Consider the following 18,074-nt stretch of genomic DNA (forward strand, 5'->3'; position numbering starts at 1 on the left):
ATGCTCTATGTGGACTGAATATGCAATCTATCATATGATTGAAAGTGGCAAAAGCATTCGTAAGTTCAAAAGGCATGACAAGAAAATCATATAACTCAAAAGATGTCCTGAAAGTTATCTTAGATGCATCCTCCGATCTGATGTGTATCTGATGATACCCACTTTTCAAATCTGAACAGCTAAATATAGCTACCCTCTACAATCTATCCATAGCATCATCTATCAAGGGGATCGAAAATCGATTCTTTATCGTAAACTTATTCAAAGCATGATAGTCAATGCACATACACCATGCACCATTCTTTGTCTACACCAAAAGCATTGGAGAACAAAAAGAAAACAAGTTGGGCTGAATCAGTCCTTTTTCTAATAGCTCATTCATCCAACTCATAATCTCCTCTTGCTAGGTTGCACTAATTCTACAGGGATGGCTTATTAGGTAGGCTACTTCCAGGGATAAGATCTATGCCATGATCTTTAAGCCATTCAACAAATAGCTGCCCTAGAAGTAACTAAGAGAAGCAATCAACGTGCATTTTTAAAAATGGCATGCGATCCTTCTTTAACTTAGAGATATTCGCAACATTCTCACTATCATCTTTATCCTTAGTAAAAACCAAATACGCTAAAAGATGATTTCTCATTACTTTAGAAATGGCAACTATAGATACAATAGGGATAGATTCCCCTTTTGACTTTACATCAAGCGTGAGTGATTTTCCCTTATGCTAAATAGTGATCTCTTTTGCACGAGAATCAATCACTATATGCATATGCTCACACTATGGCATACCAAGCAACACATCACAACCCTCAAGTAGAACAATGAAAAACTCTTTGTTGTCCACATATCGATGTATATGCAACCGAAACTTTCCAATGAGTGATGTGATAGGCTCTGCACGGCCTTTACATGCCATTCCAACTTCCTCTAAGTGTCCCATCTCATCCTCTCTAATGCCTAGACGGACTGCCATGTCTACAAAGATGAAGTTGGCTCATGCACCATTATCAAAGAATATCAATGCATGCTAATTCCTAATTTTGCCCTATGCTCTGCACAACTCAATAGCCTCATTATTGAGCTAATCATTGATAACATCAAATACTAATTCCACAGATGTTTTGGGCTTTTTTCCCTTAGAATCTCCCTGATTTTCTGATTTTTCAACTTGCTACCTATTGGAATAATCCCTTGCAATGTTACCCTCCTATTCACAAATGAAATATTTATTTGCAACCATCAATTCCCTACATTTGCCAATGTCTTCAAGCCCTTTGCTGTTTTGGCCTCTTTTCAAGCTGATTTTCATATTTTTTCATTTTCTCAATCTTAAACAACTTTTTATTCGGCTTCTACCCACTCTCTAGGAAGCCCAAATCCTTAAACAACTTTTTATTCACCTTCTGCCCACTCTCTAGGAAGCCCGAATCCTTCCCACGCAACAAAGCATCTGCTGTAGCAACAGTCTCTATGAGCTGAGACATACTAGAGACAGTGGATTTAGTGCAAAAATCCTTGGTTCCTTCGGGCAACCCACAAACATATTTTTCCACTTGCTTATGAAGGGGTACGGGGCAATAAGGAATGAGCCGCAATGCATCCAAAAACTTTTTATTGTATTACTCCAAATTCTTACATTCCTTAGCATCCAACTTATTCCAAGCTGTCATGATGTCCACCTCAAAGGTAGTTGTCAACCAATTTGATGAAAACATTTGCTTGAATTGTATCCATGTTGATGGTACTCTACCTTGCATCAAAAGAGTGGACCACCACTGCAATACATTTCCCTTCAAAAAAGTAACTGTCTTTTGAATCTTTGAGGACTCGGTGAAGTTTTCCCCTGAATAGGCTGCATCAAACTACTAAATGAAAATCAAAGCTTTCAGCCTATCTTGTACACCACTAAAGGACTCAAACCTCACTACTTATCCACCCTCATCATAGTCTTTTGCCGCCCATTTTGGTATCAAGTGGTCATACACTAGCTACTGCAAAAAGAGTATATTTGCTGAATTTACATCATTTGCATGATCAACACTCATTCCTTGAGTCTCGTAAATATTCGGAGGTATAGATGCATTACCAAACATGCTACTTTATGCCCCAAGCATCAAGCCAATGCTGCCATACATAGGATTTTGCATATTTCTAGCCATACCCAAACACATTCGACCTTGCACACCATGTATTGGTTACTGCATACCATAGGGATTTGTGCCATACATTCTTGTATGTGGTTCCTATCCAACCATAGCATGAAAAATCCTGCTAACACCAAAGTATCCTAGTTGCCCCATCATAGCATGCATGCCTGACTATCCAAAATCCATTGGATTGGCACTTCCATTATAGTCTTGCATTTGCATTTCTTGCACCATAGGTACCAACTGTTTTGCTTCATTAGCATCTTTGGGACCTTCAAGATAAGACTTTGGCATTACCTTTGGTGCACCTTGCTATCCTAAAGGTGTAGAAGATGACTTCCCCTTGCTATCCTTCTTCAGAGCATTCAAAAATCAAGTATACCAAGGATCCTTTGCCAATTTAGCAAAAAGATTTGCTACTATCTTCATCCGATTCTTGAACTGGTCATCAAATTCCTCTTCACTTTGCTAATCATCAACTTTATTATGCCTTTAAGGCCCTTCATCTTGCCCAATAGTAACATTTTCAGCTTGATGTCCATGATTTGAGCATTGCCAAGATTAGGCATTGCATTTTCTTCTTCCCCATGTGAGTGTCCATATTGAGAAACATCATCACTGCTTAATTCCATCTCACTGTACAAAGACATTTTGTAGTAATTTCTCACCTGAGAACAAAAACTAGCACTAGTACAAAGCTTTGGCTTGCAATCAGATGCATTGGGCCCACCAAGTCAAGAGATTGAGTGATGTCCCGGCAATGAAACCATGAAACCAACCTTCCTTCTCAGATAGGGTGGTAATTCCCTAATTAAACACTTAATTATAGCAATGAGCAAATGCGCATAAATTGAAATGCACAATTTGCCTTAATAATCTTGGACATTGGATACCCTATTGGCCCCAAAATTGGTGCCCCTTTCAGTATTTGTTTAACTTCAATTGCCAATAGATGTAATACAAGCCCAGATTTCTCGATCTCCATGGCTAATCCAAAAGCCCCTTCCTAGTCCAACAATCAACAAAAAAATTGGGCAATTCACCCAGGATTTTCAATGTATGATGCCTTCTCCTGTTGGCATGGGTCCCAAGGTGGCTACCAAACCATAATTTCTGCTAAATTTAGGGTTTACAACAGAAATCATCTTGCTGTCCACCAATTTTATCTGAGATTGCTCCAAATGGCTAAGAAATGCTGAGAATGACTGAGCACAAGCTAGAGAAAGTGTAAGAATGCCAAAAGAGAGAAATTTCTGATTTCCACAAGAGAAAGGCCTGAAATCTGATTTCTGCCTGTACCAAACAGCAATTAATGCAGTCGCATGTTGCTCAGGAGCCCCAAAAATGCAGTCGCCAGCCTCAAGACAGGTCAATCTTGCTGTCGCCTGCCTTTTGGAAGGTGTTGGCTGCTGTCTCCTGCCCTAGATGGGTCTCCACAGCTGTACAAACTGATCAGCAGCCTGTTCTCTCTCTCTCTCTCTCTCTCTCTCTCTCTCTCTCTCTCTCTCAACCTGAATGAACTTACCAGTCTGAGTTCTTCTACGTCAAGAGCCTCTTCTATTGAAGTATTACATATTGGTACTAGTTATGGTCTTTGGAGTAATGTACAACCAATTCTTGCATGACAAAAGGAGCAACAGAGAAAGATATCAGTTCATGCAAAAAAAAAAAAGAATTATACGAATTGGGACTAATTCAAATAAAGGCATTGGATTGCCAATAGTCGTGAAAGTAGCTCATCCTCCCCCAGCTGAGAGGTGGCGAGCCTCACCAATTGGTTGTTGTGATTGATATGTACCTCCCTCCAACATGACTAAGTGTGTCAATAGTAGCTCATGTCACTATAGGACAAGAAATATGTTGAGTGGAGTTGAGCCCTATAGAGGAAAGCTTTCTTTGGATAAATTCTAATACTCCACATTTGTCATCCGCCAGGGTAAAAGAGTCTAAATGCAAGCTAGATGAGGGTATACTGATATGAAATGGAAGGTAAACTAAAGGAGTAGCACACATACACGTCTAAGTCCTTCTACCTCTAGAGCCTCTTCTATTGAAGTATTACATAGAAGTATTACATATTGGTACCAATTAGGGTCTTTGGAGTAACGTACAACCAATTCTTGCATAACAAAAGGAGCAATAGAGAGAGATATTTGTTCATACAAATCAAAAGAATTATACAAATTGGGCCTTATTCAAATAAAAGCATTGGATTGCTGATAGTCATGAAAGTGGTTTGTCCTCCCCCATCTACGAAGTGGCCAATCTCACCAATTGGTGGTTGTGATTGATATGTACCTCCCTCCAACATGACTATAAGTGTATCAATAGTACCTCATGCCACTATAGGAGAAGAAATACGTTAAGGAGTGGAGTTGAGCCCTATAGAGGGAAGCTTTCTTTGGATAAATTCTAATACACCACATTTGTCATCCACCAAGGTAAAAGAGTCTAAATGCAAGCTAGATGAGCTAGATGAGAGTATGCTAATATGAAATGGAAGGTAAACTAAAGTGGGCCTAATTCAAATAAAAGGATTGGATTGCCGATAGTCGTGAAATTGATTCGTCCTTCCCCCAACTAAGAGGTAGCCAGCCTCACCAATCGGTTGTGCTTGATACGTGCCTCTCCAAGATGACTATAGGTGTGTCAATAGTAGCTCGTGCCACTATAGGAGAAAAAATATGTTAAGGAATGGAGTTGAGACCTATAGAGGGGAGCTTTCTTTGGATAAATTCTAATACTCCACATTTGTCATCCATCAAATGTCTACGTGAGTTGAAGGAGACAAGTTGTCCTCCATGGCAAGGGAATAGTACTACCTTGGACCGTAGTAACATGGAAAGGGTTTCGGGAACAGGCATGTGAACGAGGATGGGTACAAGAATTGCCATCCCTTGTCACCATGAAAGGGGCTCTTAACATGGGGATGGGACTTGGACATTAAGTGGACAAGATGGGACTCATCTTAATGAAAAAAAAAATTTTGGGATTGTTTCGAGAGCTAGAGAAATGCCAAAAGAAATGTGATGTATTCATGGGATTTCTATGTTGTTTAAAAAGTATGGATTATGCCATGCCTTCTATGTAGATAGGATCATAGGTGTTTCATTGTATCACACTTAAAAGAGCAAGTTGTTGCTCTAATAGCAATGAAACAATGACCTAGGATCCAACCCACACACAAGACATGGCACAAGCCATGCTACAAAACAGGCTCACCCCCAAAGCCTAAGACCAGTAACATAATCAGCCACACTCACACCACGAGGGTTGGTGTCCTATACGACAAGCCTGCATCATCTAGGTGTACACACATGCTGGCCATTGGGCTTCCGCCTGAAAGCAGAGGCAGAGGCAACATGGGACTCAATACTCTCTCTCAAGAGTCGCTTTCTTGACTTCATTCTTGAGGATATTCCTTGAATGTCACATCCTTGGACATCTAGGATGGGGGCATGTGCATCATTGGTCACAATCTTGGGTCATTTGGTGACTGCTTGTGGACATGCCCTTAGGCTAGGTGTTACAGCCCTAAGTCATTTAAACAAGCACCATCTCTTTGGATAAATGCTAGCCCTACAGTATTAGGCTGTCACCCTAATTTGTATGTTGTTAGAGTGAAGTATCAAGAGCTAGGATTGAATCAGAAATGAGAGTTTTTAGAACATGGAAAATTTTTGCATAAGACTACATGACTGGAAAAGAGATTCCTGAGATGCTTCATATACAAACATTACGTGAACACTTGTGCCCAACAGCCGTATATCTTGTCTTTAACAGAAAGTTGATGCCCTGGTTTAGCTGTCTTGGCAATCCAACCTCATAAGTGAACAGAGGAGCTGTTCAAAGAGCAAGATCAAGGTATGGGTGGTACTTTTTATAGCATCACTACTCAAGAGATTTGGTTTGAGATGTTGGCCTGACTTGGGAGTGGAACAGCCCAAATATAACATATTCCCAATCACATTTGACTCCAGACTGCTTCTATTCTTTAAGGGAAATGGAAGAGCATGCAGTGCGTCCCTCAAAATTTGTAGAGATCATGACACATTCGTAGTCAACCAAAATGTTGTCTTCTAGTATGCATAACATGGTCACACCAACACACTTTGCTACCTTCTTGCAGAAACATCTTAACATCTGGCATTTTTGTCTCAAATTCTCTTCAATAGCTCGTTGGGATTGTGGATGCACATCTAGACCTTATCTAAGGCATGATACTACAACATTCTGCTGATACTTTAGTCCAATAGCTATTGGCATCTATTTTCCACTATGAGAGTTCACTATTCAGCCCACAATGACTTGCTGTTGTACTTCAGTTTTAGGAGCTCAGTGTCATCAAATTGATTATTTTCTACTAAATGCACCTACCTTGCTCCTTTCTCTTTTGAGTCTTGTGTATGCAAGCATGATCTAAGCTAGAGAATGATTCACTGCAACAGTATACTCAAAGAACCATTCCATTCCACCCTTAAAGAAAGAAAGAAAGAAAGAAAAATACATTAACGCCTACAGAAGGCCAATGTGGCCTACGAGACAAAATCCAGAGTACATCCATGTCTAATGTCATCTCATCAGTAAGGTAAAGATAACATTACAAATAAGTGGGTGGCCTATGAAACAATACTGAAAATAACTATACGATCGGACTATACTAGGGTTGAACCATGTGTAGTGTTGTTCCATCGATAGAAAAGAAAAGGAAAGGAAAGGAGAACCAAATCTGATAGAACCATGTACAAAAGTGTGGTGGAGACTATGGGCTGTAGCTGATCTCAAGATCTACACAAGATCCAAGCTATGATGCAGTCCCTAGCTGCTTCACTGATATGCCTGGTCGTGAGTCTTCAGTGTCTCATGATAATGGCTCTAATCCGACTGTGGTGTGGCCTCCTCGGACATGATCCTGGTAGACGGGGTCATCGTGCTCGACGAAGGGAAATGGCTCTATCCAATGTGACTCATTTCCCTATCCAATGTGACTCCACAGCGTGGCCAGTAAGGTGTCTAGTGGGCTAGCTCCGTCTCTGCTAGGCTAGTAATGTCAGTAGGGTCGGCTCTGTAGAAGAAGTCTATCACTGCTCTCTGTGTGTGTCCCTCTGGATGAGCTGGCCTCGTGTCTCGCAGTAGTACAGTTTGGCGCCTCTCGAGCTCCAGGAGGAAAAGACCTAGGCATCTCTGGTCCTCGTACTCCATGACGCGATGAAGGGGTCCAAATCCATCACGGAAGAGGCAGTGGTACCGTCCTCGTATGTCATAGTATACTGTGTGGCTGCATATGTAGTGCTCCTCCGTCTTAGACTCTCGACCACAAAGCTAGCAAGTCCTATCCTCTACTAGGGTATTTGTCCATCTGCATGTCTCCATCTCAAGCCTATGTGAGGAGGTGTGAATCTGTCCGATAGCAACCCGTGCGCTATGGGAGAGATGGGTGTCCATATATGCTGGCCGAATAGTGAAACCATCATCAAAGAGACACAAGAAATGACTCCTGTAGAACTCCATCCTCAATCCTAGAGGGAGTGGTGGATGGATCGGTGTCCTTGCTGTCTCAATCCTCAAGATATCAGCTCTCATCACCTGGTTCAGCTTTGATCGGCTGAGAGAAAGTGTAGGGCAGTCAAGGCTATTATCCAAAGGTGGAAGACGGCGGTCAATATCCAAACCATGTAGGCTCATCCAATAGCCATCTGTGAAAACCAACAGCTCTCACCTCCTGCTGCTAGTTATCTAGATGAGGTTAGTGCCAATCTAGAGTATCTATGGCATGGAAGTTCCCACAGTCCATGCCAAAAGGTCACTGCCCTAAAGAGTGCCTCCGTAACTACAGGTGTTGCCCCTAGCTCTGCTCTGACAATGGGATGTGGGGTGGAGGGCTTACTCCTAATCATGCGTGCTATCATCATGATCAATGGCCTTTCCATACTATCCCAACCATCATAATAATCCCTCTCTACTCCAATCTGATCAGTGAGTGGGCTAAGACGCATGTTGTATAAGCTGCAACCCCATATCTCTACTCCATATAGTAATGTAGATGTGACTAGGGTGTCAAACAGCCAAAGTTTGATGCAGGGCTCCTGGAACTGTATGTGAGCACATTGACTCTCGAGTGCCCCTAGTGCTGCGTATCCACGTGCCAAGCATGCCTCTGGTGCCCCTCTCAACGAAAAACATGGACCAGAGAAGGTGACTCCCAAATAGACATATTCCCTCATATGCTCTAGTATGTCTCCCCAAAATGTGAACCAATACATAGATCTAGTCACCCATGCTACTGAAGTATTGAAAACCATGGTTTTGGTCTTTCCAAGGTTCACTGTGAGGTTTTTATCTCTACAAAACATGTGCAAAGCATCTAGATGGCACTACAATCCCTCCGGTGAATCTGAAATGAGAACAATATCATCTGCATACAGTAACATCGGTATCATCACCCCTGCCAGGCTGGCTCCAGCTCGTCCTCCTCGGTCTATGTAATCAGACACTGCATCTATGTATAGACCAAACAATGTGGGTGAAAGTGGATATCCTTGTTTCACTCCTATGGTACTGTCAATCCTCTCTGATAGTCCCCCCAGGTGCTCGTACATGACCTGTCACTGCCTCATATAATGCATAGATACCCCATCGTATACCCTCTAGTACTCCAATGTCCTGCAATCTCTGCATGATGCCTGTACGAGGCACTGTATCAAAAGCTTTGCGAAATTCTACAAAGCAACAATAGATCCTCTTGTCTCGGGCTCGACCCTCCTCAATAATGACTCTAAGTGTGAGAATATGGTCCAACGTGGTATATCCTGGTCTGAAACCTGCCTGTCCTTTTGCTCTCTTCCCTTGCATTTCAGCCCACTCACTGAGTTCATGCTCCAATATAGATCCATATATCTTGGCCAAAGTATGACCGATCATCATAGTCCTATAGTTGCTAGGAATCAGGGGATCACCACTTTTAAATAGCGGAATTATAGTATTGTCCGACCAACTCATAGGGAAACCTTCACATACTACTCTATTGATCATATGTGCTAATATGGGTGCTAATATATCACAGGCATGTGAGAAATGTTCTGCTACTAGTCCATCCTCATCCTGTGCCCTCCCATTTTTGTAATCTATAAATTGCATCCCTAACCGTTTTCCATGTGAAGAAAGACCATTGTGTTGGCCAACACGCTTGTGGGGGCTGCATACGTGGTTGTCCTAGCAAGTCATACAGCTGTCTCCCATAGTCAAGTCAAGCATCTGGTCATGTAATCTGTATGGGGGGCTGTCTTTCATGAAACATCTTCCATGCGCTCTTGCTATCCCGCCCCAAAAATAGCTGATATATCTTTGATTCTACTTTTGCTAAGTAGTCTTGTTTCTTCTTCCGCATAAGGCGTTTGAAGAACATCTTTGCTTGGCAATGTGTTTGAGTGCCTAGCTCCACTTCTCTCTGTAAGCGAGCTCGGGTGACTCTACACTCATCATCATACCAACTATTTTGGGGAGCAGTAGATCGTGTGAATCTACATCGGGGCAAGGTGTGTGGGAATGCATACATGACCTATCCATGTATGGCCTCCGCTAAATCCCTTGTACATTCTTCCAACGATCTACTCAAGTCAAATGTATGTAAACTGGTCTACAGAGAACCACTATAGATGTGTGAGGTGTCTTCTGTAAAGTAGTATTTGGGATGTTTAGGGGGGCATGGTGTTTCATGTTTCATATGTACACAAGAAAGCATGAATGTCAAAAGAGCATGGTCTGCTGCTATACCAATTGGTCTCTTAGATATCTTAAAGTTTTGGATGTCTGGTATCAATGCTAGTAAGCCTATCAAGTAGTCCACAGTACTTTGTGATTCCAATATGTCAAATTATCAAATCCTGGCCATTGTGGCAGACCATTAAAGATGGCTAGTCTATGTGCACTTCCCAAAGTCAATAGGTGTGTTCCATAGGTACTCACTTCTTTATCCTGGGCTCTCCTACGTAGGCCTATTTCATCTATGTCGATCTCTTTGAACATGGCATTATCATGCATATAAAAGTCACTCTGTCTATCTCCAGCGCGTGCATTGAAATCTCCTACTAATAATATATCACCAATGCTAGTATATCTCATGATATCCTCATACAGTACATCAAAGGGAGATCCATCTCGTGTGGCATAGGTAGAATTTGCAGGTGGAACGTAGCATATTGCGATGAATATATCCCGTGGTCTTCCTGCATGTATCCTAATCCATAAATATCGTACATCATCACTTTTCATTGCTTGCACTATCCCTTTGAGGTCTTCCCGGTATAGTATGGCCACACCTCCAATACCCCTAGTGCTTCCTGGTTTTCTAGCTACTGGACGAAATGCACTTTCCCACCTACCTCCCCGCAAGTCTAGTAGTCGAGTACCTTTACATTGGTGTGTTTCTGTGTACATTGCTATATCTATGTTTCAGAAGCTATCGTCAAAGTAACCAGCATCCAAGCGTAGGGCTCCATTACAATTCCATATTGACATCCGAAATGTCTCGTAGGCCTCCTACTGTCATGAAGTCCTTTTGTCAGTGATGATGACTCGTCCATCTCTATAAACAGCCCACTTTCCCTCTTTGCAAGCCTCCAATACCTTGGGTATGTGTTCTCTGCGATGCGCTATTTGTGCTGAGGTAAGGTCCTTATCCAAATAAATCTTCTCACCCTTGAGGGCTCTCCTCTTGGAGAGAAATGCCTTTTTTTTCTCTATGTCCCCAAAGCAAAGAATTAGAGCCTTGGACTTATAGTCCTCTTTCCCCACTCTCCAAGCACTGACAATAGGTACATCTGAAGCCCCAATTTTGTCAACAAGTGTCTTAGCATCTTCCTATGGGCTGCCCTTCTTCTCCCATCCTACTACCCGTACGTGTAAAACCCTAGCCCATCTCCTAGCCTCTTCTTCCGAGGTATCATTCATTACTTTAGCCTTGTTCACTGATGTTTCCTTATTCTTTTTTACTACCTCAATCCATGGGCTGGCTTCTTCTATCTGCTTCTATGTTGTCTTTGCCACTTCTGCCCATGAGTGAACCTCCCTTTCACATGCCTTCAAAGCCTCTTTCTCTTTTTTTAGTTCTTCTTGCACGTTCATTTCTTTTTTCTTAAATGTATTCAATTATTCCCCCAGTTCTAAGATTTCAGATTTGTAGGCATCTACCACTTTCAGCATTTCAGTTTTCAATGTGTGCATTTCGGACAGCATTTGTGCCTATAAGTCATTCTTAATCTTTATCTGCATGTCTTGCATTTCTGCCCTCTGATTTACTATCAGTTCGGCATTGACTTGCTCTCGTATTTCTTTCTCCAATTCTTGTCTCATAATTTGTAGTTCAGAGCAAATCATAAGATGAATTTCTTCGCATTTCTTCGTATCACTAAAGAACTCCTACATTAACTTTAGCAAGTATTGGCATGTGATTGCAGATTTGAAAACAACACATGTTAAAACAAGATACTGTAGTTTCATGCTTCTAGTTATGGATGAACTCACTTGATTGGCTTGAAAAGTATTGAACGAGTGGATGCATTCTGCAAGTACAGTTTCATTTTCATCACTACAGTTGGGAGCTCTTTTTTCAAAGCATCATCAACCTGAAATTAAGAAACAGTTCTGAGTTGTTAGTGTTTTGAACACAACAGGTGTAAGGTAGAGATACAGCCTTGTAATGCGGGTGCCAAAAGGCACTATACTTTGGGCTCCATTGAGTAGCCTTTGAATTTTAGCAAAATTATCTAAAAAGAAATTGCATGACTTCTTTAAACCAAAATTTGAAAATGGACGCATTCAGCTCCCCTTCATGTGCTAATATACCCTATGCTCAGCTCTTTTGAAACCTTGGAACTTCAACATTTTATTACTTTTTCATAAGATGTCATACACACCTTGGTGACCATTTCAGCAACCTTCTCTGGGGCTGCAAAAGCTTGATCTTTAAGTGATCTGGTGACTTCTGTACTTGGTTCTCTACCTTGACTTGGAGCTGCCATAGATACCTTGACAGCTGTCACCTGAGCAAGAGGACCAAATTTTTATCACAGGTTGGAAATACCTGACAATGCTGAAATATAAATATGATAAAGCAACTGTTCTTTGTAAGCTTATTTGGTCAGTTCATAACAACTTAACAATAAAATTGTTAGTTGACCTTAACAGGTCATCAATACCACGGGTTCAAAACAGTAGATCATGTAATAGCCCAGTTTTGACAGGTCAAACCTGTTCAAGCGGGGCTCTTTGCTTCTGCACAGACAAGACTTTTGATTGAACAAGCTATATGGGATGTTGTCTACCACATAGAAGGTCAAGTTTTGGATGCTATAACTATGTGCATTGAGTATCCTGGAGAGAAGACTACTCCTGCCTCTATCTAAAGTATCTAATTATAAGTCTTAACACCACGTGCCCTGTGAACTCCAACTGAAGTCTGATCCAGATCCTCCTTCCCCAGTCTGCCATCCTCCTGTACTGAGAAAGGAAACACTCTCTATCCACTGGTAGCCACCATTGCAAGAAGGATTCTCCGCTGGTGAAGAGCCCAATCCATCTCTGAGAGGTGTCTGTGGTACTTCCCTGATGCTCTCCATCATGTCTCTAGCCCCTCTTGTGCCGCAAAATCTCTGCCTCTGGGCTTGAGCCAGTAGCTCAAGAAAGCTAAGCAACTCCCTCAGTGTAGAAGCTATTTGCAAAGAGAACCTCCCTTTGGGGTAAGTGGGAGCCCAATCCATCTCTGAGGTGTCTGTGCCAGTCCTCCACTTAGGGGGTACCACTTCCTTGATGCTCTCCATCATGTCTCTAGCCCCTCTAGTGCCGCAAAATCTCTGCCTCTGTGCTTGAGCCGGTAGCTCAAAAAAGGTAAGCAACTCCCTCACTGTACAAGCTATTTGCGAAGATAACCTCTCTTGGGGTAAGTGGGAGCTCTATCCCATGGTATCAGCCTCTCTCTGCCTTGAGTAGCTAGTTGAAGAGAAGTGGCTGCCTTAACTTGTCTTCAACAATGGCTGGGTCAATCTGGTGATGTCTTGTAGATATTGATCTCCCAGCCCATATGATAGGTGCAACAAATCTGGCCTCAAAACCATTCCCAAGCCTTGTAACATGGACATTGCTCTACTCTGATTGTTTGGGTCAATGATCCCCAACCCATCCCTAAATCTCGGCTAAATAATCACATCCTATACTACCTTGCAGGACTACCATCTCCACCTAACCAAATGAAATTCTTGATGAGCCACTTCACCTGGCCGATGCCCTAGAGAAGGCCCAACAGGAGGTAATCTACCACACGATAGCAAGCAAAACTTGGTTAGCCCACTGCCACCCTCCTTACTAGTGATAATCTTGCTATGCTCCAATACAATGGCTTCTGCCTTATGCTCAAGATTACTCTCATCCACTGCCTTGGAAAACCCATCCTTGGCATAGTGCCCTCTAGGAACTCCCAATCACTCTGACATAAGCCTTTTCAAAACAGAGAGGTAACACAATGAGTCCTATCTCCCGGATCATGCAAGAGCTATGGATTTTCTAAAGGTCAAAATTGTCCAAGATGCTGCACTCCCACCGAACAAAACCTGTATGGGAAGGGTGGCTGAGGTCTGGTATTAGGCTGAGACTTGATCATTTTAGCAAGGATCTTACATGCCATTTCAGTCTCCACTAAGTAATCTCCAAACTGTCTACGATGACTTTTGGAATTATGTAAATCAACCCCTCAGACAACCTCTTCAATTGTCCCCTATGTAACAATTGTAGCCTCTGCAATGCCATGAAATACCATCTTGAGGGTTCTCCTCCAAACCTCTGGAGTCCTAGTGCAATCCCAGTTACAGTGACTTTGTGTCTACTTTGGCTCCCCGCACCTAACACAAGAGGTAGGATCTTTGCGTAGCCAAGCAATGTACCAACTGTGAAACTCATATGTGCTAATAACCAAAGACAAAGTGAAATCTTTCTTGGTCTAAAGTTGTCCTCTAATCTCTTCTAGAAGTTGGTGAAAAAAGGGGTGATATGCCATGTGCATCTGCATCCACCAACTCATCTGTATCCTCCTTCCTAATCTAGTGGTGTACCCAAACAAAAGAACATCCCTAGGTGTCTCTAAAAGTGGGTCTCTTTGTACTTACTCCCTAGAGTCCTATTGTAGTCTCTGGAGAAGCCTCCTCTTGTATGCCCAATATCACTAGTCATCCATCATGCATGTCTTAGGGTCTATGTCTAAGTACCAAGTCCTAACTAGACATCCAGGTTTTGAGAGAGATAGAGAGCCTGTGTGGCAGAGTTCCAAGAGGGTGGTCACAAAGAGTATTAGACACTTATGACCCCCTTTTTAGAGGAGGAGCTTGCTGAGGCTTTACTAGCATTGTGATTTGGACGAGGCCCTCTTCTTGAGCTACAGGGATGTGGTCATTTCAGGACTTTTGACAGCCCTTAAGGAGATTATGACATGATTAAGCATCAAGCAATTGCATCTAATTAACCCATAATTTAGTGAACTTTCCAATTTGATAGGTAAGTATTAGTAATCGCATAGTATTTTTTTCATTTTGACAGGCAAGTTTTACTAATCACATTTTATTTTATTTACTAACATTTGGATCTATAAAACATTAAAACATTAATATTGCAGTCCCGCACGCCCAATCAAAGATACTCCATTGCTTGTAGGTCATGCTGCCCCAAACTCAAGCAGATATCCATACTAGTAAACGTTTGCCACACTAATCATTCACATACCCGTTAAAAATCCTGGATCCTTCAGCAAAATATATCAATGTGAACAAAGACAAGGAGCAATGATTCTTCCATATTGCTACATGATATTCAATGGTCTGATAAAGCAAAATGTGTAATGGCTATTTGAGAGAAGAGTGCAAAAAAAGCACCATGCCAAAAAGTATGCAATGCCTGCTTGTGATCCAGGCAATTTCCTATATGGGTCCTGATGTTTTACCCCCCTTTTCAAAGGTTAAAGGAGTCAGATTTTCCATCAGGGCTTTCCATCAAAAGACAGTGATAACTCATAATGATTCACATCCTGCCTATGAGCTGTGTATGTGGATGTGTGTTGTGGCTGTTGCTGGAGACTATTTGGAAAACTGGTGTTTTTGCACTCCTGGTTCTGCTTCTCTTGGTTACTGCATGTGTGGTTGCTGCATTGATAGTGGGCAGCCACCTTGCAAAGTAGGGAGTCCAGATTTTACTTATCTTAAATATCACGCCAATAGGCCAACTGTCACCCTCTATTTCTCTGGATGAGAACACTCTTCCTTAAAGGGGCCAGGTCAGTGTGGTTTTCTGGTACTTGCCTCTCTTGAGAGAGAGTTGTCTTCCGAGGATAGCACAACTTTTTAGCTTCTTCTACTGGCTGTGAGTTTCAGGCAAGTACATAGGTCTGAGCATGAAAATCTAATCTTGTTGTAAACTATTTTTACACCCATTATAGGGAGGAAGTTCAAAACCAAATAATTAGCTTATCTTCTGCTTCCATAGCCATACATCACAACAATTTTTACACCCATTATAGGGAGGATGTTCAAAACCAAATAATTAGCTTATCTTCTGCTTCCATAGCCATAGAAGTTTTTTTTTTTAAAGCCCTATCCTGAGATCTTTACTGTATTCCATGTAACAAGAATGGTAGAAATGCAACCAACTGAAGATTTAAGATGTAGAATGTTGACTCCTCAAGAGGGCTCTTATTTCAATGCAAAGACAGAAAAAATTTATGGAGTATGAACAGATTCAAGACATACAAAGACTCCATCAAGTTGAGAAGGGCAAGCCTATATTTGAGCAGATAAAGAAACATATTTAACTCCTACTTTCCTGCTTCAAACTGTAGCAGGAAATTCCTGCTCCAGTGACTTACTGAACAAATAGCCTTACGGGTATGGACTTGTACAAGCGAAACGACACCTACTTTCAGACATAAAGATGCTAAGAGCAATATCATTGACTCTTTGAAGACAATATTTGAGGGAAAAAAAGAGAGAATTTGACGTGATAACATTGTCATCTGCAATAAAAACCAAGAGTAAACAAACTGTAGTTACCTTGGTTATGAAAGAAAGCATAGGTTCAACAGCCAACTTTGTGATTGACATGATGAACTGCTCACAAGTGCTCTTCAGATTTTTCTCTAAATCCTGCATCATCAAGGAAAAATACACAATCACCAATTCTTTTCTCCAAAAACAGATCCTCACAGCATCACAGAAAATAGCAAATAAGAAACAAATAGTGGCAACAGCCTGGCTGTTGCAGCATGGTAAAGTTAAGCAACAATAGGAAGATGAAGAACCATTTTGGTCATCTATGAGAGTTTTTCTTTTTTTGCAAATAAAATGTGGCTAATTATATTACTTCAGAAAAAACCCTGAATACAAAGAAGTGCTCATGCTCAACAGATTAGCTGCTGGTCAGAGTCACAGATATATCAAGTATGCAAGCCTCTTAGGGCAGTCTAGGGGGGATGGGGGCAAGAAGCCATGGAGGGGGGGGTGTATCGCCATCTGGGGCTGCCTGCCTGCATCATGAAAAACAGGTCCTGGCTGCCCCAAGTGTGCACAAAATGAGATCGGAGCTCCTGCCGAGCTCGAGACTCTCAAGACTTGCCCTGCACCTAGTCCTATCGGCCGCAGAGGGAGTGGATGATGGAGGTCCAGAGCTTGCTAAAGTCACCTGTACTGAAAGTCTCTCCCCACCAAAAACCTCCTTACACTGGACCTTCCAGATATGCCATCCAGTCAAACTCCCTATGATCTCCCATACCTCAAAGCGGTCTATTGTGGGCTCCAGTACCTGGCGGATGGGTAGAGCCTCCAAACTGACCACTCAACACAACCCTGACTCAATAATGAATATCGTGTCCTACATCCCAGCCTCATACTAAAGGTGACCGCGTTGGCTGACTACCTGCCAACAGAAAGCTCCCCATGAGATATATCCAAGGCTGGGTGCTATACAGCAGAGGATGTGGCATGCTCCTCTCCACACGAGCTGCCCTGCCACCTCACACGACCAAAGGCAGTGCTTTGGGGACTCCAAAGACTGTTGTGTGCAACGTTTACAACCTTCCTCCTGCATCTGGACTAACCAACTCCCCACCGCCCGCTGCAGGCCTCCATGTGCGACCAACCATAGGAAATACAATGCCCTCCTTGGCCTCCAGCTATCCCATAGGCGGCGCCAGAAGGTCCGTCGGAAAGCCTCCGTGATGTTGTTCTCTGCCTAGTGCCTGCTACGCGATGGCGCCCAATCCATGTCCTCCTGCATCAGTACGTGTCTGCCAATCCTGGCTTTGTACTCCAAGAACCTCGGTGGCTTCTTAGAGACCGCAGTGGCTGGCCATAGCCACTCTCTCGGATCCCACTCCAACTCATCCAGTGGCCTGCCCTCCCAAATCTAGAGGTGCCACTCCTTGAGCTCCTCCCAAAAGACATAAGGGTCCAGCAGCCATATCTTCCCCTGAAGGCCAACCACTCGAATCCTCCTCCATGGAAGAACAACTATCCCCTCATCCTTACCCTCTGTCAAGGGCCAGACGCCCCCCCTCCTGTACAGTGAAGAATGTCCCATGTGAGGCGCCTCCCACTCTACCTGCCACCTGTAAAGGGATACTTGCTGGTAAAAACCTGGCGGCCCATACCTCCCCGGGCTCTACCAGCTCTCGTCTTAGGGAAGCAAGCCACTCCTTAGGTATTGTTGCATCTATCTCTCTTCTCCTCAACTCAACTCCTCTCTGGCAACCTAATGCCTGCTGCAACACCTCCTCGTCCATCATCATATACACCTCCTGCCATGTCCTCATGGTACGAGCCGTGGGCCGCAACCCACTGGATGTGGGGGCGCTCGTCAATCTGTACCCCCTCTCAATCTCTAACCTAGAGGTT

General features: G+C 42.7%; 1 protein-coding gene across 5 annotated transcripts in view; it reads right to left on the minus strand.

The window, feature by feature from the left end:
- Window positions 1–18,074, minus strand: part of LOC148013507 (sec34-like family protein) — a 131,768-nt gene that overhangs the window by 15,220 nt on the left and 98,474 nt on the right. For all 5 annotated transcript variants that reach the window (XM_087668547.1, XM_087668548.1, XM_087668550.1 and 2 more), the window contains 3 exons: window positions 16,236–16,328; window positions 12,066–12,191; window positions 11,674–11,774 (listed from right to left, as the gene is read on the minus strand). In XM_087668547.1, coding sequence (XP_087524673.1) covers window positions 11,674–11,774; window positions 12,066–12,191; window positions 16,236–16,328 — 320 coding nt within the window. The remainder of the gene's footprint in view (window positions 1–11,673; window positions 11,775–12,065; window positions 12,192–16,235; window positions 16,329–18,074) is intronic.

This window comes from Lygodium microphyllum, chromosome 26 (genome assembly GCF_053477565.2).
Source record: "Lygodium microphyllum isolate KBCC chromosome 26, Lygodium_microphyllum_v1.1.10, whole genome shotgun sequence".
Classification (NCBI taxonomy): Eukaryota; Viridiplantae; Streptophyta; class Polypodiopsida; order Schizaeales; family Lygodiaceae; genus Lygodium; species Lygodium microphyllum.